The 23,814-nt window shown below is 48.1% G+C and overlaps 1 protein-coding gene across 1 annotated transcript in view; it reads left to right on the top strand.

The window, feature by feature from the left end:
- LOC111156131 (CREB binding protein) overlaps window positions 1–23,814 on the top strand; it is a 123,825-nt gene that overhangs the window by 68,044 nt on the left and 31,967 nt on the right. The window contains 11 exon segments of the mRNA XM_022516775.1: window positions 5,224–5,464; window positions 6,803–6,916; window positions 13,422–13,664; window positions 15,105–15,207; window positions 15,514–15,660; window positions 16,755–16,872; window positions 17,522–17,693; window positions 18,002–18,046; window positions 20,055–20,179; window positions 21,018–21,206; window positions 22,605–23,021. Coding sequence (XP_022372483.1) covers window positions 5,224–5,464; window positions 6,803–6,916; window positions 13,422–13,664; window positions 15,105–15,207; window positions 15,514–15,660; window positions 16,755–16,872; window positions 17,522–17,693; window positions 18,002–18,046; window positions 20,055–20,179; window positions 21,018–21,206; window positions 22,605–23,021 — 1,914 coding nt within the window.

The following is a 23,814-nucleotide window of genomic DNA, read 5'->3' on the forward strand; positions in this document are numbered from 1 at the left end:
CGCCCCTGTTTATTTATTTTAGAGAAAGAGAGTTGAGTGGGAGAGAGAGAGGGAGAGAGAATCCTCAAGCTGACTCCTCGCTGAGCACAGAGTCCGAGGGCTTGATCCCAGGGCCCTGAGATCGTGACCTGAGCAAAAACCAGGAGTCAGTCTCTTAACCAGCTGAGCCACTCAGGCGCCTGTCACCACAGTCACTTTTAGAACAGTTGTATTACCCTGAAAAGAAACCCCGTACCATTTGTAGTTACTCCTGATTTTCCTTGAACTCCCAGCCAGAAGCAACTAATGTATTTTCTACCCCTGTGAAATGACTTATTCTGGACAGTTAGAGAAGTAGAATTATATAGTGTGTGCTCTTTTGTGATACCTGTTTTAACTGAGGGTGATGTTTTCAGAGTTCCTCACGCAGCACATGTCAGTGTTTCCTTTTCGTGCTTGAATAGTATCCTGTGTGGATATATCACGGTCTGTTCTCCATTCCCCCCTCAGTGGGCATCTGAGTTGTTTCCGCTTTTTGGCTCTTATGTTAATGCTGCTGCAGACATTCGAGTGAGCAGTTTTCACTTCTTTCGAGTAGATACTTAGGTGGGGAATTGCTGGGTCTTATGGTGACTCTAGGTTTAACCTTTCGAGGAGCCGACAGACTCTTTTCCGAAGTGGCTGCTCCATTTAACATTGGCTTTGCACATGCTCGTCAGCACGTGCTGGGCCCGTGCTCTTCACCCGTGGCCGTCCTGGGGGTGCGAAGCAGTGTCTCGTTGTAGTTCTGAGTTGTGTTTCCCTGATGGCTCCTGGGGCTGAGCAGCTTTTCTTGTATTTATTGACTGTTTATGTGTCTTCTTTGGGGAAATACTCAGATAGTTTGCCCATTTTTTAATTAAGTTATTTGTCTTTTTACTGTTGAGTTGTAAGAGTTCTTTGTATGTTTTAGATGCAAGTGCCTGTCACATATATGATTTGCAAATATACTCCCCATTCTTTAGGTTGTCTCTCCCTTTCTCAGTGGTGTCCTTTGAAGGAAACAGTTTGTAATTTTAATGAGGTCCAGCTTCTCTTTGTTGTGGCTGCTGTTTGTGCTTTTGGTGACTTACCGAAGAACTCATTGCTTGGTCCAGGGTCATGCGCATTTACTCTGTGAATTTTCTGAGATCGCCACAGTTTCAGTGCCCCCGGTGGGTCCTGGGTTTGTTCTGAGTTACTGTTTGGGTACAGCGTGAGCGAGGGGTCCAGGTTCATGCTTCTAAGGGGGAGTGTCTGTTCCTTCCCTCTTCGCCACTGGTGGTCAGGAAGACCCTTCCCCCCTCTCGAGCCGTGGAACGTGTTTGTCATATCCTTGTATTGCTTTTGCCGAGATGTCTCCATGTTTCCCCCACACACGTTGCAGTGGCGTAGTGGTGCTTTTTGTTTTCTGTCGTTGTTTTTTTCCTCTTAAGAGCTCTTTATATGATAATAAATGCCATAGTCTTCCTGGAAAACAGACATTTCAGGACCTTAAAAAATGGTCCTATCAGGGCACCTGGGTGGCTCAGTTAGTTAAGCGTCTGCCTTCAGCTTCCATCGATGATCCTCTCAGGGTCCTGGGTTGGAGCCCTAGCCCAGCAGGGAGCCCGCTTTTCTCTCCGCCCCTCCCCCACTCCTGCTTGCAGTCCCCGCGCACGCGCTTGCTCTCTCTGAGATAAATAAAATCCTTTTTAAAAATGGTCCTGTCGGGGCGCCCAGGTGGCTTAGTCATTAAGTATCTGCCTTCGGCTCAGGTCATGACCCAGGGGTCCTGGGATGGAGCCCCACATCAGGCCACCTGCTCAGCGGGGAGCCTGCTTCTCCCTTTTCCACTCCCTCTGCTTGTGTTCTCTCCCTTGCTGTCTGTCTGTCTGTCTGTCTCTCTCTCTCTCTGTCAAATAAATAAATCTAAAAAAAATTTTTTTTTGGCCCTCTCGTTTGACTGTTTTGCTTCTCAAAAACAACCATTTTTTCTTCGGGTTTTTTGCTTTTTAAATTTTATTCATTATGTTAGGTTTTCTTACCTTCATTCTAAAAATAGTTTTTATTTTTTTAGTACTTTAATCAACTTTAATCTATGTTTGTTCACTTTAATTCATCTGGAATTTATATTTAAGGTGACATAGGAGTCACATATTGCCACTACCAACACCCTCCAATTTGAGATACCATCTTATGATACACTAATTTCATATACACATGTGTCTTTCTCCAGACTTACAAATAAAGAAATCTATAGCTTTATAGTTTTGGTATCTGACAAAATAGGTTCCCCCATTATTTTTACTATTTTTTGGAATTTTCTTGGCTGTTGAATAAAATGTATACATTTCTTCTAGGCAGATTTAAAAAATAGCAGGGATTGTTTTGTTTAAAGGAAGGTTCTTGTCTGAGCATTTCCCCCCCCATTCTCAGCCCACCCGGGCAGCGAGCATGAGCAGGGACTTTGGTGGCATCTGAAGGCTGTTTCTGGTGGCGTTCGGGACACTCGCAGTCCTTGCAGCTCCCCCGTCTCCTCAGATAATCAGTCTGAGAGTGGAGGCACTTGACTCGTATTTGTCAGCACCTTGCTAAGTGGACTGGCCCCGTACAAGTCTCCAGAGTCATTGGGCTAGACGCAGGCACCTGAGGTGTGTCTTCTGTTCCGTTTTGCCTGAGACACGTGTCTATAATGTGTAGAGCTCATTGAGCATCTGCTGATGAACGTGTGCCTTAGATTTCCCGGCTGTGCTCTTTTGACATGTTGAGCTTTCAAAATATGGTAAGTGTAGCTGAAGAAACGCTATTAAGAACATCCCAAATGAGAATCAATGTGTTAATTTTTAGTAACCTAAAGCCAGTCTATTTATAATTCAATTGTAAGTTTAGGCGTTTCACCCGACTTTAATACGATTTATATTTTTGTATGTAGCATTTCTGTATTTTAGGAACTAGGACAACTGGCATGGGCTCTTCAACACGTCAGCATCATGAGAAAGGGGGAGGGAAGCAATAGATGAACCTTAAAAACAACCATCAAATGTGGGCTGTGGGCCTTAATTGGGTCCTGTTTCTGCAAACCAACTCTAAAAGACACTTTTTGGACAACTAGAGAAGTTGCATATGGACTAAGTTGTTTTTTTTTTTTTTCTTCTAAAGATTTTATTTATCATTTATTTGACAGACAGAGATCACAAGTAGGCAGAGAGGCAGGTAGAGAGAGAGGGGGAAGTAGGCTCCCGCTGAGCAGAGAGCCCAATTCGGGGCTCGATCCCAGGACCCTGGGATCATGACCTGAGCTGAAGGCAGAGGCCTTAACCCACTGAGCCACCCAGGTGCCCCACATATGGACTAAGTATTAATGAATATTAAGAAATTACTGGTCACTTTGTTAGGTGTGATAATGGTAAGCTTTCTTATCTGCTTTTCTGTATATTTGATATTTTTGCAAATGCAACAGAGAGAAGCCTGAGCAAGGGTCCTCCTCCATTTCTCCATTCCTATTGATTTCTGATTGGACTTTCTGTGGGAATTGCCCAATTGAGAAGGACACTTTGAATGTTGGGGTGAATGCTGCTGGAGGCGTAGTCAGGCTGCTTGTGAAAGCTGTATTTTAAGTTGCAAGGAAAGGGGGCAGGGAGTAGAGTTCCATGTTCAGCAGTGGGAGATTGGGTAAATGAATGAATAGCCATATGCTCATTACAGATCCCGCTGTCATATGGTATGAAACAACTTAATGATACGGGACAGAGCCTGGAGTAAATACCAAGTCGTGTGTGTCTGTGAGTGAGCGAGAGAGAGAAGACTATTGGTTATGGTTCGTACCTAGGCATGGACGCAGAAGAAAAGACTGCAAGAAGAAAAACCTGTCTGCACTTTAGAGTGGACTTCCGGATGTTGGGATTTCAAGTGTTAATCATTTCCTTCATAGTTCTGTTGCTTTTCAGATTTTCTGCAGTGTGCATATGGTGTTTTTACACTGGGGAAAAATTAGCGTGAGGAAGGAGAGTTCTCTCACGCTAGGATTTGGTGCTTCTCTGGCCGGCGTGCTCTGCCTCGCAGCTAGGACTTCGCTTTTGCGCCGAACCCCAGTTAAGCTTCCAGGAGTTGTGGTCCTTGCGGCTTTTCTATGTACTTACTTTCTGAGTTCTCATAAAGAAAAAAACAAAACAAAACTCTTTTAACGTTTTAAAAATGAGTTTGCGTTCATTAAGAAATGTTTGTGTGGTTTGTGTGTCCTAATGGCGGGGAGATGGCTTTGCGGCTTCACATGAAAAGTCTGAGAGGTGACAGACTCCGGGGGAGGCGGGGGTGCTGGGAGCCCGGAGCTGTGGGGTCGGGGCGGAGAGGAGGTTAGAGAGCCCGGCGCCGCGGACTGTCTTGTTGCCCAGTAGCAACATCGCAGTCCCCTCACTCCCTGAGTTTCTTCGGTGAGTTTTCTGAAGGATGTCGGCCGTCTGTACAGAATAAGACGACTCCACAGGTCCCTTTCCCGTTCTCTGCGGTCGGGAGGTGCAGTCGGCCTTGCTTGTTAGTTTAAAAGGATGAAAGCAATTAAACACTTTTTCTGAACCTTAGCAGATCATCAAGTACTTTTTTGAAAAACTGGTCAGATATCCGAGTTGACATTTTAATAGAAAGCAAAGCATTTGCTGAGCATGAGCAACTGTGCAGAAGGGTCTTTAAGGCTGTGTGTCCTGTTATCCTCTGAGGAGAGGTCAGGAGCGAAGCAAGCAGTGTCCTGGCCACAAGGTAGTGAGACCCACTCTGTGCGGGGCTGCGGTTCTTCTGATGCGCTGGGGGTTTGCAGTGGCTTGTGACCGGCCAGGCCTCCACAGTCTTTCTCATCAGGTTGAACTCTGTAGGAAATTGCCAGCGTGTGGTGGTGTGTGCCTCACGGAAACAAGAGTTCTGTTTGGTTCAAGCTCAGACAGCCCACAGCCCCTCCTGCACTTGTGTATATCATAGACGAAGCTGGGTTTGTTTATGATAGTTCAAGAATAAGCGTCATTTTCTTGCGCCGAGATCCTCACGCACAAGTGAATTTTAATCAGTTTCTGAGTTGGTTTATTTCTGTGCTTCTGGATCTTCCTTAAAATTGCTGGTGAATTAAAGAGAACCATACCAGCTGCCTTCTCTCTGTGGCCAGTATTACCCATCAGCTCTAATGTTAGCTTGAGAAATAATGAATGTGCATTAGACCTTTGAAAGCTTATTAAAATGTTTTAATTTGTTTTATTTTAGTCTCAGATGCAGACTTCAGTGGGAATTGTCCCCACACAGGCGATTGCGGCGGGCCCCACCGCGGACCCTGAGAAGCGCAAGCTCATACAGCAGCAGCTGGTTCTCCTGCTTCACGCCCACAAGTGTCAGAGACGAGAGCAAGCGAATGGAGAGGTCCGGGCCTGCTCTCTCCCACACTGTCGAACCATGAAAAATGTTTTGAATCACATGACACATTGTCAGGCTGGGAAAGCCTGTCAAGGTAAGTGCCGTTTTCTGAAATCCTGGTGGCGTAGCTTAGGATGAAATGTGTCTTCAGTATTCTTCGGGCGCTCTCCTGTTAGTAAGGTTCCTGCAGCCTCCGTCTGCACACACCAGCCAGGCACAGGCCACTGGCTTGCTCGCCTGCTCAGGAAAACGGTGGTTTGGTTTCCTAATATTCTGTGAGCTTCTGCTGGATGAGGCCGGGCCCTGCCTTTGTTCTCTTCCTCCTTCCTCTGTCACAGAAGACATTTGTCACTTGTTGAGCATTGTCTTACCATAAATGTCTAGAGCCTGGTTTTCTTTCGGGGAGGATGGCCCAGGCACGTGCGCTCGCCCCTCCCCAAACCTAGCGCATCTGTCTTGCAGCTGTTTCCTGTGTTCGACTGCCGGGCCCCTGCCTTTCTCCTCTGCCCTTTCCTCTTGAGGCCGATCAGGATACCAGCGACGTTGTCCTAGGCCACGATCCGTGGCACGGGGAGCCGTGTTCACCGTATCATCCCTGCCACCTCCTTCCTTCTCCTTGAGAAGGGGGTGAATCAGGCATGTCTTGTGCTCCCTTTCTCCCGTCTTTTCTCGCGGACACCTCAAGTCTGCCGAAGAGAGCGTTTCTTACTAACAGCTGTACTTCCTTTCATCTTCGTCCTCCTCCTCTCTCTTCTTACTTGTGCTCCTGGACCTTCGGGAGACTCTCTCCCTGACCTCCCTCTCTCTCCTTTTGTGACCTTTGTGAGTCCCCAGCATAACCGTGATCCTGATGGAAAAGCAGAAGAGGGTCACGCTAGACCTTTAGAAAGGAGTCACAGCGCCTCGGTGCGGAGTGAGAATGAAGACTCAGAGTAACCGCTAGGCTCAGTCACCCTCTCACGTACTTAAGAAAAGTGCCCGGCGTCCCCTTTAGAATCTCCCCAGACTTCTCATTTGCTTCTCTGTATGTATTTCTTGAACTTTAGTGTTGAGCTGGTTTCATCCTTGAACATAATGTAGAATTTTTATTTTCCGTAGTGACACGACATAATTTGTCCTAACTCTCATTCCAATTGTTCAGTATTTCAAGTCAGATAGTTTTCGTTCTGTTTTGTTTTTGTTTTGTGGGCCGAACCTTAATCACCATCATCCATGACATTGCCTCTGTGGGAAATTTGTGTTTAGAATTCTCACCAGTCGACTTACAAACGTTTTGGAAAATACCCTGTTTGTAAGTTGAGGACTGCCTGTACTGTGTTATGGTTACACGTGTTACCATTTTCTTATGGAATCTGGCATTATAATTTAGGTGTAATTGAAAGTGTGACGATCTGGATAGAAAAATAACATCTCGTTGTTTTTCTGGTCATAGTTGCCCATTGTGCATCTTCACGACAAATCATCTCTCATTGGAAGAACTGCACACGACATGACTGTCCTGTTTGCCTCCCTTTGAAAAATGCCAGTGACAAGCGAAACCAACAAAGTAAGTGAGCATTGGGGGTAGAGAAGCTCGGAGGTGAGAACAGCTACTTGGAAAGAGAGTGCGGGAGAGGAGGTAGGCAGCAGGGCAGAAGTGACGAGCACAAAGTCTAGCGGCGAGCGGACACACAGAGGTGGAGCTGCCCCGCGACACCGGGGGAAGCGGAGCTTAGCAGGAGACGGATTCTCAGTGTGCACAGGGCCACTTGGGGATCTCGTCCCCACCCCCTGCATACACACACACCACAGTTGGCAGCAGTGGAGCAGAACAAAGGAGGAGGGTCGCTGTGACCGCAGAGCGGACGTGACGAGGCTTCCTATGTCTGGACAGACACTCAGTATCTGAGGGTTTGAATGTCACGTCACTATAATGGCAGTGACTTCTGAGGGGAGGGGGAAAGAGAGGGGACACTTACTTCGTAATTGAAATGCCTTATCCTAAAGTAAGTTTGGAGAGGGCTGCGCAGTGGAAGAGTCAGGCAGGCAGGGTCAGCATGAAATGCCACATGTAGACACTTGGGAGGTTTGCCCTCCGTGCAGAGGCAGTTCCCAGACCTGTTTTCGTGACTAACAATTTATTCGGCACAGATTGAGAGTCTCTACCCCAGGACTGGCCGCATCCTGACCATTCCCATCATTCCGTTGTCTTTCGAGCCATCGTGTAGCCCTTAGCTGGTCGGCAGAGCTGAGGCCCCTGCTTGGGAGGCCTGAACTTGGCTCCCTGGGCGGGGGGGGGGTGGGTCCCTGCCCTCTGCGGGCATCAGAGTAGCGAAGGCATGAGCATCTCTTCCAGTTTTCGGTCCTTTCCTGTCACTTCAGAGGTTAAATTGTGGTCTTTGGGTGTGTCCCTCAGTTTGGACAGCTGGGACATGCCCTCCAGTGTCCTGTCGCCCCTTGGGCTGGACTGCTCCCCGTGGCCTCCAGCCCCACACAGTCTTGCTCATCTTCCTCCATCTTGTCTGTTCCATCTCGTTTGTGGTTGCGTGTTCATCGCTCTCATCCTTCTTGACCATCTGCGTGAAGACCCCGCAGCTGCCTGGAGAGCCTGTGCGGCTGTCTCTCTGGTTGTTTCCTTGGGGCCCAGGACACAGCGGGAAGCACGCTGTTCCTCAGGGTGCCACGGGTGCCGCTCCAGTGACGCTGGGGGCATCCCTCCTGAGTGGGTGGCCGCTTGGGGGCCGTCATCTTCCCTCCATGCAGGACTCACACTAAGTCTCCTTTAAAAAGGCACTTCCCCAGATCAGTTAAATTTTTCTTGAACCACAATTGGAATTAATACTCAGTTTTCCAGGCCCTCTCTTACATGAAGTGAAGTTCTAGGAATGTAGGTCTCTCAGAACCGTGTATTTGGGATAGTAGTTCTGCTGATAAAGCCTGTTTTTCTTCACAGTGTAAAACTGTTTTTTTAAACTAGTATATTGTGGTGGTTACATTTTCTTGTGTTTTAGGACACGTTTCAGTAACAGGCTTTTTCAGTGCCAAAATATTCATTCCATGAATAATACATTAGGATTTCATTCTGAACCTCTCGTTTGGGGGTGTGGCTTTTCTGGGACCTTTTGTTTTTAAGTGTTGCCATGACAATGTTAAACTTTTGTGATTTCTCTTTTTAAGGAACAGTTATGTGGTTTTTGTTTTTAAAAAGAAGAAATACATGTGGGTTTGCTTTGTGTGTGTGTGTGTGTGTGTGTGTGTGTGTGTTCAACATCCTTGTAACTGCTGCATGTTGTGAAAGTGGAGCTGGTGCGTGCTCTGAAGTGGTAAGCCACAGTGTTTCCACCAGTCATAATGTAAGGTGTCACCAGACTGATTTTATAATGTAGTCACTAGGAATACTTCGATTAACTTTATACGAGGTTCTGGTAACTTTTTTGTAAAAGAAATGAAAGCGCTTACGTTAGTAATGGTTAAATGCCCCTCAAACGGGGTTTCGGGCCTGAGTGTACTCTTCTGGCTCTCTCTAGCACTGTGGTTTTGGGAGGGCAGAGGTTGATGTGGTGAGTGAGAAAGTTCTAGCAGCGTGCTTCCTCCTCACCTGAAGCTGACTGTGCTGGTGGTGTGCGCGCACTGGGAGGTTAGGCAGCAGGGAGGAAGTGTGGGTCCAGCCCTCCCGACAGCTTCAAGTCAGGGGCCAGAGTCAGAATACATACAGTGTGGTGATGTGACAGTCGTGCCTCAGGAAGGAGGGGAGGACCCGCGTTCCCTGGAGGTGGGCTTGATGGAGCCCACTTCCATTACGGTAACGATGGGAAGACACTCCAGACAGCGCAGACAGTGTGCGCACGACCAGCACGGACTCAGAAGTTCCTGTGCAGGAGAGGGGAATCCGAGGAGAGAGGGAGTATTTGTGGCCAGAGGTTGGGGCCCTTGGGGGCTGCCGGGAGACTCGCCGTGCCTGTGAAGGCTCTACTCTGCCGGCAGGCTCCCTGCAGATGCTCTCCCACTGCACTGCCTCACTTGCTCCATGGTTGTCTCTGCTGACAGGACCTGCCCGCATCATCGAAGCCACACCGTTGGTTACCTTCCTGGCCTATGTTGAGATTTTGTTTGATTTTTCTCTGAGTTGTTTTCTTGAGACTGGGTTGTCACTGATCTTGAGCTGCCCCTCCCTTACAGAGATAGTTGGATTTTATTGAATAGTTAGGAGTTTTCAAGGTATATACCTAATGTCAGTTCTGGCATCTGACTTCCAGTAAATTCCAGTGCACAGGGGTGTGTGGACACAAGACCAAATTCCCTACGTGAATTCCTGTTGCCTCATCAGTGGGGTTCTTGCTCCTCAAAGTATAGCCCTCAGACCAGGCTGCACAGGCAAAAATGGAGAAAGTGCAGCCCCATCTCAGACCTCCTCTATCAGAATCCACATTTTAACAAGGTCCTAGGTGATCGGTATGCACAGTAAGAGCTGAGATGCGCAGCCCTGGATGCCTTGAAGGGCTGGGTGTCTGTCCCAAAGCTCTTGAGAAGTTTCGAGTCACTCTGGGGAAATCATGGGTTCCCCAGCTCAGAATCCCATAAGGATCGTCAAAATCGGTGCTGTCGGACCAGCCTCTTCCCAGACCAAACCCAGTCACTGCCACAGCCGCCTTAGATGCGTGCTGAGCCCCGCCACAGCTTGACGGTGAGGAGTGTCGGAGTCAGCAGTCCTCTGGTACGGTGCTTGAATACCTCCAGCGGCTTGACCCTCACTACCTGGTCTGGCTCCTTATTCCGGTTTTAAGCCACTGTGGTTGTGAAGTGCCTTCCTTCATGACATGAGTCCATATCTGCCTCCTTAAAGCTTCTGCTCATACAGCAGCCTGCTCCGGGGCGCAGTAAGTGGTGTTGAACAGGCCCTTGTTCCACCGGAGAGCCCTTCAGAGACTCTCAGATGCCTCTTTGACGGCCTGTGCCTGGGATGGGGAGCAGAGGTTGCAGGGGAACTTGAATGGCTGTAGGGTTGGAGCTGTAGGCTCGTCTGCCCCTAACTTAAGTACGCAGCAGTCAGTTGTGATGTATTTCATCAAAGTAGCTTTCGCCTTGCTCTTCTGGGTCCCACGGTGGTCCTCCTCCTGAGTCGTTTGGCTTCTGCAGAAGACACTGTTGCACGCCTGTGTGTTCTGCCTGTGTGTTCTTGCTCGGTGGCGGCTGTGCTAAAGGTCCGGCCCTGGGGCTTAGGTGTTCCCCTTTCTTGTCCTGCCCTATGCCTCGCACAGGAAGATGCTGGAGGGTCACCAGGCCGGCTCTGTCAGTAGAACATATGACCCTTTTTTTTTTTTTTTTTTAAGATTTTTATTTATTTATTTGACAGAGAGAGATCACAAGTAGGCAGAGAGGCAGGCAGAGAGAGGGAGGGAAGCAGGCTCCCTGACAAGCAGAGAGCCCGATGCAGGACTCGATCCCAGGACCCTGAGATCATGACCTGAGCCGAAGGCAGCGGCTTAACCCACTGAGCCACCCAGGCGCCCGAACATATGACTCTTAAAACCGGGTCTGTGAGGTCGAGCCTCATGCTGGGTGTAGAGCTTGCTTGTTGAAAAAAAGGAAGGGAAGATGCTGGAGAGGAAGGCCGTCCTGGTGCACGTGGCACGTGGGGGCCGTTCTGCAGAGACGTCTGCGGGTCTGAGTTGCATCAGGGCTTTTTCAGTAGAATCTGAGCGGTTCCTGGTTAGTGGCTGCTCTGCCCACTTCATGGTAAGTCTCTGACCGTGCAGACAGAGCTTTGAGATTTAGTTTGTCCATTTTCATTGGATTTTCACATCGACTCCGTTTTACTGCGGACGACTGGGGACTTGAATGTTCGCAGTGTGACTGGATGTGGGACCTGTTCGTGCAGCCGTCTCCGTTGTCTCGGAGGAAGGGCATGAAAAGTGGCAGCAGGTCCTGAGATGGCCACCTAGGTACCTTCTTTCTTTGAATTCCTCTCCACAGTTCATGACCGTATGTCGCAAATATACTCTGGGTTTGTTATTTCTTACACCAGTAGGTGATAGAAAAATAAGCCATCCTACCATTATTACTTTCTTGTTAACATCAGAATGTTGTGTTTTGTTTTGTTTTGAAGTATGCTCCATGTCCAATGTGGAGCCCAGCTCAAGGGTTGAACTCAAGACCCTGAGATCAAGACCTGAGCTGAGATCAAGAATCTGATGCTCAAACAACTGAGCTACCCAGGCACCCCTAACATCAGAGTTCTTTTAGAAAATCTGGCCTGGGGTGCCTGGGTGGCTCAGTTGGTTTTGCGTCTGCCTTTGGCTGTGGTCATGATCCCGACCGGGGTCCTGGGATCGAGCTGCATGTCGTCGGGGCTCCCTGCTGAACAGGGAGCCCACTTCTCTCTCTCCCTCTATTGCTCCCCCTGCTGTGCTCTCTCTCTCCTTCCCCTTTGTTAAATAAATAAATTTAAATAAATTGTAAAAAAATTTTTTTAAAAAGAAGAGAAAACCTGGCCTGTCAGTTTTAGGAGTACGGGTGGGCACATGTTGAAAGTTTGGGGCGGGGAGGGAGTATTAACTATTAGAGAAAGTACTTTCAAAGAAATCATACATGATTTGAGCTACACACTTGTCATAAAGTGTACTTTGGGAATTGCTTTTCATTTATAATAATGAGGTGCTTGGTGTGTGTAATTGTGTCTAATGAACGTTAATGAGTTTGAGATCTGAATATCCTTATTAGAAAAGTTAATAGTATGGAATGTGTAATTACCAAGATTTTTTTTTACACATTTAGCTTTAATTAAAATTCTCTGATAAGCACGTGAGTTGTTTATGTTATAGTTGCATGGATGAATGTGAGAATATTACCGTTACATGTAATTGTCAGAATATGAAAAGAAAGCTTTGTGATAGTGCTTAATGTATCAAAGATCGTGTGTTATAGTATCAGTTCTATAAGCTACTGTTTATACCTGGCTCTACGGTTTGGGGAAGTCAGAAAGAAGGGAAATCTTAAGAATAAGAACAAATGATAGGACATAAAACTTCTGCCTTATGTAAGTGCTCACCAAATGAGGACATTTGGATGGTTGGACAGAGGGATGGATTGAAGTTGAAGTGACTAAAGAGATGCAAATTCGTGGTCATCTCTGTTAACTTTGAAGTCCTTGGGAATCTTTATGTTGCTACAGATTTTCCTTTGGTCTTTGGGATTGGCCTCGGCAGGTGGTGGAGTACTGGCAGGGAGTGCCCTGCGTGCCATCGGTAGGCCGGGTAGTGGAGGCTGAGGATGGCTGCACGACGCAGTACCAGTGCCTGAACCTCAGTGGTACTGAGGTGACGCCTGGATAAATGAAAATCCATGCGGAATCGCCAGACCTCCTTCCATCCACTAATTTTAGCTAGATCAGTCCTTCAAGTACAGTATATCTTGAGCAGCTTTTAGTAGCCAGACAGCTTAGCATGGGGCCTTCCTGCGGAGAAAACCGTAGGAAAGAAAGGTTTGGTCTTAATGCCATTGTACATAGAAGTTTCAGGGAATTGGAATTTTGTCGTTAAAAAGATCATGTCCTCGATTTATAAATAAGTAACAAAACTGATCACCTGGGTATCACGGCTGCCCCTTCTTTAATCCTCTGTCCCCATGCGGGTGAGCAGTGAAGGACCTCAGGGAAAGTGGCAGCCAAAGGAGGCCCCCTTAGTTCCTGTCAGTGATGGGAAATTACCCCACCTAAAATAAAAACACTTCGTGTTGTCACTTGTCGGCCCCTTCCCTGAAACAGACTTCTGAGTCTCTAGATTTCATACATAATTTTCATTAATGATCTCTGATTTTGTGATGTGTTGCTTTGGAAGATCAAAGCTTGAATTTCCTTCAGGTTTTTGCTACTCAGGCGCTGCTATGCAGAACAGGTGACTAGCCCAGGTCCCTTTTCCCTGCGTAGTTCCGTTCTCAGTAGCCTTGTTCGGTTGCCTCATGACATACTCAGATAGTCTGTTGATGAAATTGTACTTGCTTCTCAGGAGCTTGTCAGTCGTTTATGGGCTTCTTCCTTTCACTGACCTTTCTCGTTTGTCTGTTTGTTGTTATAGCCATCCTGGGGTCTCCAGCTAGTGGGATTCAGAACACGATTGGTTCTGTTGGCACAGGCCAGCAGAACGCCGCGTCTTTAAGTAACCCAAATCCCATAGACCCCAGCTCCATGCAGCGCGCGTACGCTGCTCTCGGACTCCCCTACCTGAACCAGCCCCAGACGCAGCTGCAGCCTCAGGTTCCCGGCCAGCAACCAGCACAGCCTCAAAGTCACCAGCAGATGAGGACTCTCAACCCCCTGGGTAGGTGGAGGAGCGCCTGGGAACTTGTCTGTCCAGTGCAGCGTTGGGGATGACATGCCCTTCTGGGACCCCAGGCTGTATACTGTTACTGCTGTTACTTTAAATTCAAATTAACAGACGTATAAATTATGATGATGATATCTTTTTTAAGCACTTGAAATAAAGAACTTTCAGGAAAAGGCTACAGTGCCCGTGCAAGGGAGATGTTATGGGTTTGAGAAAAAAGGAACCAACATGGTACCACTCTGCCGCTGCTGTCTGCACCGGGTTCATACGGGGCATTTCACGAGGCTCAGAACGCAGAATGTCCCAAGCTAGAATTATGACCGTCCCACTTAGAAATCACTGATCTGGTGGAGAACTCGTAGGTGGCCCGCCAGGTCCTGGCGGGTCTTGGTCACAGGCCAGCCCACAGCTGGAGGTGAGCAGCCCGGGTAGGAGCGGCCTGACCGGAGTCTCAGCCGATGTCTCCTGCCTCGGCCTCGTCCCTGCTATCCCCGCAGCTCGTCAGTAGCCAGGGTTTGCTCATTCGCTAGCGCATCTCCGCTGTTTCTGCCATCTCTGCATATTGTGTTTTTAAACACTTTGCTTTAAGTTGACACAGTGCTCTTAAAGTGAGCCGAGCAGTTATATCAGTCCAGTGAAGTCAAGATTGTTGTCCTAGTTCGGTTGTTTTCCTGATAAAGTACATATTTTAATCTTAAAAATGACTCTTAAGATTGACCAGTTAAAAACATCTCATTTATTGCTTTTTGGACAAAACTGCCCTCATGTGTATCTAACTTCTAATGGCCTTGCAACGGGGTCAGAGCCCTCAGACCTGAGTTGTAAGCGGACTCTTAGTCCTATTTGAGGGTATAATTTGGGACGAGACTGTTAACCTCTCTTAGTCTCAGCTTTTTCTTACTTTACGAGGAGTACCCTACCCCTGAAACAAAGAATACATTGTATGTTAATCTAAAAAATTTTTTTAATTAAAAAAATTAAAATTAAAAAGTGAATACTCTGCACAGATGTTTTCACTTGCATGGGATTTCTGTGATCCTGTTTTCTGAGATGAGAAGGAAAGTTGACTCAAATCTGCATGACACGTCAGTATAGTTGTTGAGGGCACGATATTAATGAAACCGGAACAAGAGTGTGAAGCTTGCCAGTGGATCATTCTGTCAGTTTTTGCACAGCCACAGAGTCCATTTACGATACCAGCAGCCTCCTCAGAAATGCCTGTGGTTGTGGTTACAGAATGCAGTGAGGAGTCTGCAGCTCAGTGGTACACACTGGTGACCTTCAGAACAGGACCGCCTTGCAGAGTCCTGCCACAGCGGCTGTTAGCGACACTCATAAGAATCACTTACTTATGCGATGACTTGTTTATGTTATCAGAACTCTGAAGTCTATGTTGTAATTTAGGAGTTGGTTGATTTCTTTCTGTCTTTAAAGGAAATAACCCAATGAACATTCCAGCAGGAGGAATAACAACGGATCAGCAGCCACCAAACTTGATTTCAGAATCAGCTCTTCCAGCTTCCCTCGGGGCCACAAAGTAAGACCCGTGTTTCAGTCGGCTCCCGTCTGAATGACGGCACACGTGAAAGTGGGCTGGGTATCACAGGACTGTGGTAGTTTCTTAAATGTGTGACCGCAAAGGTAATATTGGGGGTGCTTTTTATTATTGTTGTTGTTGTTATTATAACAGCTGTAGGTAATAAACACGGCTTCGGTTTTGTCGTGCATACGTCACTGGGCTGTCCTCGGTTTTTAGAAGCCCAGTGTGGTTGAAAAACCTCCTCTAAATGAAGCCCATCTGCGTCGCTTCATTGGTGGAACGAGTGTTCTTGTTCTTCCCCAGCCCCTTGATGAACGATGGCTCGAGCCCTGCAAACATTGGGACCCTCAGCACTATACCGACAGCGGCCCCTCCTTCCAGCACCGGCGTTCGGAAAGGCTGGCACGAACATGTCACTCAGGACCTGCGGAGCCATTTAGTGCATAAACTGTATGTGCCCACCTCGCCTTTATTCACATACAATGAATTCAGTGGCTGACAGCAGTATGACAGCTTTGTGGTGTCCCTGATGTCTGACTGGATTCCTAAGTGGTCTCTGGGTCTCAGCTGACAGTGCCCTAGCAGCTGAAGAGGGTCCCATGCTTGTTCAGGGGGCCACAGCCACTGCTGGCAGGCCTGAGAATCCCAGTTGGCGGGTGTCAGAGTGTCCATGGCCCTGCCCTGCAGGGGGACATGAATTGTCGCCCATGTCACAGAGGTCAAGGCTCCTAGAGTGGCCAGACCTTCTGTCCTCTGACCTTTGACATGCAACAGGGAGTTGGCGTTAGCTCAGAAGCTTTCCCTCGTTTTGTAACTCAAGATTATAATTGTGGAGGCCCACGAGAACTGGGGGAATTTGGCCTGGTGAATACAGAGGGGCACGATCGTGCCACATACAGTATATTCACCGACAGAAACTCAGCAGTTACCTTTCTTGAGCTACTTAAGTTAAATTGAAGGGGAAATTAGATCAGCTTAATTCCCTTAGAGTGGGTTTTTTTTTTCCCCTTCATCTTTTTAGTGAAAGCTATTTATGATAAATAGTTTAAAAATTAGGAGTTCAAGGGGTACCTGGGTAGCTCAGTCAGTCACATGCCCAGCTCTTGATTTCGGTTCAGGTAAAGATCTCAGGGTTGAGGGATTGAGCCCCATACCGGGCTCCATGCTCAATGGGGAGTCTGCTTGAGGTTCTCTCCCTCTGTTCTGCCCTCTGCTCGCACGCACGTGCTCACGCGCTCTCTCAAATAAACAAGTCTTAAAAAATTAGGAGTTTGAAATCATATTATTCTTGAGATGACCTAACAGTTACCATAAATAGCAAAATATTGGTGTGTTTGACATACAGATAAATTGACAGGTGAGTGTTGTCTCCAGAAAGTGACGTTCGCATACTGGGCGAGAGAGATCGAGCATTTCTCTCAGCAGTATGTTGCCCCCCCATAAGTAGATGGTTTCGTTTCTCTCTCTCCAAGTCGTCATGTGTAAATTAGCGAGATACTGATGGTGTCTTGACAGTCTTTTGACGGGGTATGTTGTCCTTGCAGCGTCCAAGCCATCTTTCCAACCCCCGACCCGGCAGCCCTGAAGGATCGCCGCATGGAGAACCTGGTGGCCTACGCTAAGAAGGTGGAGGGGGACATGTATGAGTCTGCCAACAGCAGGGTAGGTTGCCGTCCGTGGTCCAGCCGCGTGACACCCACAGTTGAAAGAACGGCATCCGTCTGGGAATGGGGAAATCCGTTAGGGAGACTCTCACCTCGAGGACACTGACCAGAGAGACGTCCCAGATAAGACAGCAGATCCCCGCACAACCCTCTTGGTTGACTACAAACATCCACTACAGTGGTGAACGAGGCATGTAAAATTGTGTTTTATCCATGGATGGACTTTCCAGTGGGCGCTGTTTCTAACGCTGGTACTGCATTACCGGCAGCGTCAACCATCCAGGAAGTGATTCGACTGCGGAATGACTGTTACGTGCATTGAGCGCCCCTTGTCTGATAAGTCCTGTAATGTCGCTAGGCATTCAACAAGTTGGGCTTTAGGTTTATTGGTTAGAAGTGCTGCTGGATACTGGGGCGCCAGGCTGGTTCAGTCAGTAGAGCATGGGACTCTTGATCTCCGGGTCATGAGTTCAAGCCCCCTGTTGGGCCAAGAGTGAAACAAAAAATAACAGAAGGGCTGAATAATGACCTTTGCCAACGTACTTATTGTCAAAGCTCGTTAGTTTATTAAAATATATAAAACAGATTGGGTTTTTTTTTATTTTTACAGCTTTGGCTGCTTAACGTTGAATGTTATTGCTCTTTAGGATGAATACTATCACTTACTGGCAGAAAAAATCTACAAGATACAAAAAGAACTAGAAGAAAAACGGAGGTCGCGTTTGCACAAACAAGGCATCTTGGGTAACCAGCCTGCCCTGCCGGCTCCCGGGGCGCAGCCCCCAGGGATTCCGCAGGCACAGCCTGTGAGGCCTCCAAGTAAGGACTTCACTTCCTTCTGCCAGCCCTCAGTCTGTTGGCTTGTTTTCCCTTTCGGGTTTGGGGTGTATTTCTAAGCCTAGAGAACTGTGCTCTTGGGGAGCACACACTTTGGAAGCTGTGTGGTAGTGGCCATGGCCTTCCGCATCGGCCTGTGTGTGGAGAGGCCTTGGGAGGGTGCGCAGGCATCAGAATGCATGGTGCCTTCGCACCCACTCCCTGGTGTAGTTTGACTTTCAGAAGGTAAAATTCCTTGTTTCCCGCATGAAGGATTATTTTAAATAAGCAGGTTTTTTCTGCCATTGCAGACGGACCCATGCCCCTGCCAGTGAACCGCGTGCAGGTGTCCCAAGGTATTGAACTGTTGTTGTGAATCATGTTTCGATTTAACATTGAACAGCCACAAAGATGATTCGTTGTTCCTTTTCCCTCTGCATTTCTCTATAGCTCCTTGTTAGCCCCCTATGCCTTCTGCTGATGATCAGAATTCAGTTCCACAGGCAGTGATAACTCGGTGGTGTTTGGAAGTTAGAAGACCATAGGAAAGCCCCCCTGGGAGATGAGAAGTAGGGTCTAGCCTTTTCTTGCCCTAACGGACAGGAGGGCACATTACTCTTAGGAACAGTCTCCTTCAAAAGCCTCGTTGGTGGGTGAAGGAAGCCTGTCCGAAGGCCGCTGAGGGGAGCACTGAGCCGGACTGAACGGGGTTTGTGCTCCTCTCAGGCTGGGGTGTGCTGGCAGCTGGCCTGAGCGACTTTTAAAGGTTCTTTCTCAGGTTGAGATTCTAGGGTGTCTGTGTCTGGAACAGTCGTCGGAGTCGGGGAGGTTGGGGGAGGGGCATTTCAAGGCTTTTATGGCTCTTGTCTCATGAGAGTTGGGCGGCAGGACCTGTTCACAGGTTGTGAAATGAGGGGCGACGTTATCTAGGAGATTCCAAAGCACGGCCTTGCTGCTGTGTGCAGAGCGGTCCGAGAGGGAAAAAGGTTTTTTTTTTAAAGGTTGCAGTAGTCTTGGGGTCGTGAGTTTGAGCCCCCATTGGGTGTAGAGATTACTTTCAAAAGGTAAATAAAAAAACTTTTAAAAAGCTGTGGTCATCTTATATTGCGTACTAAAGAGACATGGTAGGTAAACTGGTGTTGGGGAGAAACTTCAGGGATGTGTTTTGGTGCACAGACTAGGTAAGAGAGTGAAGGAAACCCAAGAAGTCAGGGAAATGGAGCCTTGAGAACGTAGCTGCGTGCTGCGTGGGGGACGGCGTGGGAGATGGGGCTGATCTGGGCTCTGAGGAGGCCTGTTGAGCAGGGTAGTGAAGGAGGTTCATAGCAGAGTGCTCCTGCTGTGCTTACCAGCACATCTCCGTCCGTGTGAGGGGCTTTCTCAGCACCGCCTTTTTCTCTTATATTAAAATCCTCAAGGAGAGGGGGAAGCTTACAGCTTTCCTGGAAAGTCCTCCTGGGCTCATGCAGGCACTGGTTTTTTTAGGGTGACATTTCTAGGTGTCCGTGAAGATAATGCTTTGGGAGATGCATGTTCTCTGAGACCTTTTCATGTCTGTGCCAGTGGTAAGGTGGCACCTGGAGGATTCTGTTAGATTGCCACTGTCCGTTCTAAGACTTGCTTGGACCAGCATTGATGTAGAGCTTTACGTGTAGGTGTAGAGTTCACAGAATATGGTGGGAAGTGAGGAAGAATGAGACCCATGGTCTGGAGACATGTAGCAGCCAGTGTGGTGTCTTTCACGGTGTGATATTCCTGTGGGCTGTGGACACCCCTGGGAAGGGGGAAGTGGCCATGAAAGGGAGACCTTGCTGGTCTGGAGAGGAGATGGGATTGAGAATTGCTGACCCTTGGGCATTTCTAAACACTTTATATGGTTGCAAAATTAAAACCGTATTTTGAGTCTTATCCCAGTTTCTAACAATAAATTTAAACCCAGCTGAAGAGCCAGGAGGCCTGGGATGATGGGACAGGCCTTCCAGCAGAAGAGAAGGGAGCCATGTGCTCTGGCAGGTGTTGGAAGGTTGGCTTAGATGGGTGCCCTGGCCTTAGCCAGCACCTCCTCTGTGGAGGGTAGGCGCGCCTTCGTGGCGCTGCGGCGTTCGTTGGTGGTTGACCTGATGTTCTCCTCTCCTCGTGCTGCCCTGCCTGCACCCGCCAAACCCCTCTCAACCGCCGCCACTTCGGTGCCGTTTTTCTGTATTTGAAAAGTGTTACGTCACCATCTTTTCTGATTGCTTGGGGTGATTTCTGTTGTGTGTCTTATGTATGTGTTCCAACTTATTTTGCTTAGAGTTTGGAGAGCTGTAGCTCTGTTTTCCTGTGGGTGCTTTTTCTAATGAACCATTGTGGGTACATTTACAGGGATGAATTCATTTACCCCAATGTCCTTGGGGAATGTACAGTTGCCACAAGCTCCCATGGGACCACGTGCAGCGTCCCCCATGAACCACTCTGTCCCGATGAACAGCATGGGCTCCGTTCCAGGGGTAAGCGCTTCGGTTTGCCTCAGCTGTGCTGAGAAGGCCTTGCTCGAATAAGGAAAATTCTCTACACAGTGAAATTGTAGATCAAGAATCCTATGGTGGTTGTTTCTCTGGATGTGGTTATGCTTTATTTACCTCATATCGCTCTTCCTTTTTTTCTTTTTTTTTTTTTTTTAGTCTTCATGACTACAAATGAGAATTACGTGACCATTGTTGATATTTACTGGGATGATAAATTCATAGGGACTTGTGACTTCGTGAGAAGACACAAGTCCCGGGGCGCCCGGGTGGCTCAGTCGTCAAACGTCTGCCTTCGGCTCTGGTCATGATCCCAGGGTCCTGGGATAGAGCCCCGTGTCGGGCTCCCTGCTCAGCAGGAAGCCTACACCTCCCTCTCCCGCTCTCCCTGCTTGTGTTCCTTCTCTCCTTATCTCTCTCTGTCAAATAAATAAATAAAATCTTCGAAAACAAAACAAAAGACACAAATTCTGAGGTTGGAGTGCGCAACCTCAGATACGTTGCTAAGAGATGCTTGACGGCGGCTCTCGGCTCCTGGTGCTTACTCTCCTAAGGCTGCTCTCTTAACACGTCAGAGAAATTGTGAAAGGTGTATTTTGAACTTTAAAGTATAGCATGCTATTGATTTCTATTCAGAGATGAATTTGAAATGGGCTTCTTGGAGAAGTTGCATGAGAGAGCATACAAAGTGCCTGGGGGCCAGAAGGGCTTAGTGAGAGGCTTTCTCCCCATGGGGAAGGGAGGATTCGGAGTGCTTCTCTCCTAGATTATCTTGAAGACTCCGGCCCTCCCCTCTGATCTGTGGACGCTGCTTGTGTTGTAGATGGCCATCTCTCCTTCCCGGATGCCTCAGCCTCCAAACATGATGGGCACTCACGCCAACAACATTATGGCCCAGGCGCCTGCGCAGAACCAGTTCCTGCCGCAGAACCAGTTCCAGTCCTCCAGTGGGGCGATGAGTGTGAACAGTGTGGGCATGGGGCAGCCGGCGGCCCAGACAGGCGTGCCACAGGTACCGTGCACCCGGGACAGGGCCCCGCTTCCTCCTGACTCAAGCTGTCTCGTTTCATGGAGATGAGAATTCCAGAATACACATTTCATTATTATGTATGAGCATCTCTTGACTTTTTACCCCCATTTTGTTGTGTTATTTTCATCTTCTTTAGAATTACTTTTATTATGTCTGGGTGGACTTCAAATTGGAATGGATTGTGGTTTTTTGGTTCATGGGCTTTGTGTTTGGTTTTGGGTTTTTTAGTTGTCATCTTCGTGGTTTTTAGTTGTTTTAAATTCACATGTGATCCTGAGAGACCTTGAGTATTAGAGTGAGGACAGGCCCCACGCACTCGGCCAGCACCTTGGATGGTGCGTCCTATTGCCTGTCCCTCTGGGCATCCTGGGTGAGGTCGGCTAACTGGATCAGTTGAGGAGTTCTCTTCTTGTCAAGTATCTTTTTAATTATTCTGTTTAAAGCTGAAGAGAACCGTCTTCCATTCATTCTAGTGCCTTTTTCACCCTTTGGAGAATTGTTCATTGTCGTGCATGGAACTGCTACCATATACACATGTGCGTGTGTTTGGAACAGGCCAGGTCTTCTCTGGAAGACAGTGCTCCTGTCTTCAGTTTTTACACGCAGTAATGTTGAAAAAGGTCATTGACTACACCAGATTTACTCACTAAGTATTTATTAATTCTTCATTTCTGTAACATCCCATTGTTCTGGAGCAGCAGACTTGTAAATATTATTCGACTGTAATATTTTTCGACTGTAAATATTTTCGACTCTGGGGGCCGCAGTCTTTAACTCCTCCACTCCTTGTTTGGAGCAGCAGAGGGCGGACCATTCACACATCGGCGGTGGGCGTGGCTGTGCTCCAGCGACACTTCCTCCCAGGAGCAGGCAGCTCACTGGAGTGGGCTGTGGGCATTAGTTCACAGACCCCTGCTCTGGAGCAGTGACTTGGAATCACTTTTTTAAAAAGTCAGCATATAATTGCAAAGCGTGTCCCCATTTGGGAATCACTTTGCTGAAACGTTTCAGTGTTTTAGTAACTCATTTCTTGAAAAGAAAAAAAAAAAAGAGAAATATCTTTTTCAGTGTTTTAAGCTGTGGGTAGCTGTTTTGGATCATGAAGCCCGTAGGCTGAGTGGGTCTATGTTAGTTTAAGCCAGAGGTTTCAACAGTTCTGCAAATCACAGGATGAGAAACATTCTGTAGCAATAACTTTACTGGAAAACGCATGTTATTATGTATACAGCAGGGTGAATTTTTACAAATGGCACATTGCCTTGAAACCAGCAGACCTCACCAAGAAACCACGATTACATATTCATGCGTTTAATTCTTCGGGTCTGTTGCCGTGTTTCCACATGGGGAAATAATTCTAACCTCCTCTGCTCCCTCTGCTAGGGACAGGTGCCTGGTGCTGCTCTTCCTAACCCTCTGAACATGCTTGGGCCCCAAGCCAGCCAGCTGCCCTGCCCGCCAGTGACACAGTCACCGTTGCACCAGACACCACCGCCTGCTTCCACGGCCGCTGGCGTGCCGTCTCTCCAGCACCCAACGGCGCCTGGAATGACTCCTCCCCAACCAGCAGCTCCCACCCAGCCGTCGACTCCCGTGTCGTCTTCCGGGCAGACTCCCACCCCGACTCCCGGCTCAGTGCCCAGTGCTAGCCAGACCCAGAGCACCCCTACGGTCCAGGCAGCAGCCCAGGCCCAGGTGACCCCACAGCCTCAGACCCCAGTCCAGCCCCCGTCTGTGGCCACCCCTCAGTCATCACAGCAGCAGCCAACGCCTGTGCACGCCCAGCCTCCTGGCACGCCGGTGAGCCCCACAGTCTGTCTTTAGGCTGAGACTCCTAATCGAGAACTTCTCCTTAAAAAAATCCTGTCACAGGGTTACTTTAGTGTCTTGTGCAGCTCCAGAGAGTATCTGTCCCCTGGTCGAACCATATGAGCTATGTTTTGTTTCCGACATTGCCTCCGAAGGCCGTGTTTGTGTTTGGCAGGATGTGACCTAAAGATTATCTTCTCTAATTAAACAAATTTTCAGAAATCAGTTATAAAGAAATCACACGTGGGTCCCCTGTACATAGGAGCCATGTGTTCCCTATTATCTATCCTAAGTGGGTGTCTTCTGAGTCCTAATAGTTTTTCTCTTAACATCCCGAGGATGTGGCAAACCAAGTCGCGTTCCTAACTGTATGTGCTTTGACTTTGCCTGTCAGCCTTGTTTTCAGACCTGGAGCCTGTTCTTCTCAGGACAGAATGGCAGACCCAGGTCAGCGCTTCCTGTGGCTCATGTCTGCCCAGTCCTCCGTGGACCTGCTTGTTGGCAGGGCCCAGCTGTAGGCTGCCCACTCGCCACCCCGCACACCCCTGCCCACACCCCTACCCCAGTTACCACTGAAATCATCACATCCGTTTTCATAACAGTCTGACTTAGAAACCACCCTTACCCCGAAATACGTTAGCTTTATTCTTAGGGACTGAGGGTGTTTGTTTATAAAATATCAAAATAGATCTTAACAGTACCCCGAAGATAACATTGCTTTATGTATTTCTTCACAGGGAGTGTGTTTATTATTTAATCCTTATTTTATATTTCTTATTTTTAA

This window comes from Enhydra lutris, unplaced genomic scaffold (assembly GCF_002288905.1).
Source record: "Enhydra lutris kenyoni isolate GAN:26980312 unplaced genomic scaffold, ASM228890v2 scaffoldscaffold45, whole genome shotgun sequence".
NCBI lineage: Eukaryota > Metazoa > Chordata > Mammalia > Carnivora > Mustelidae > Enhydra > Enhydra lutris.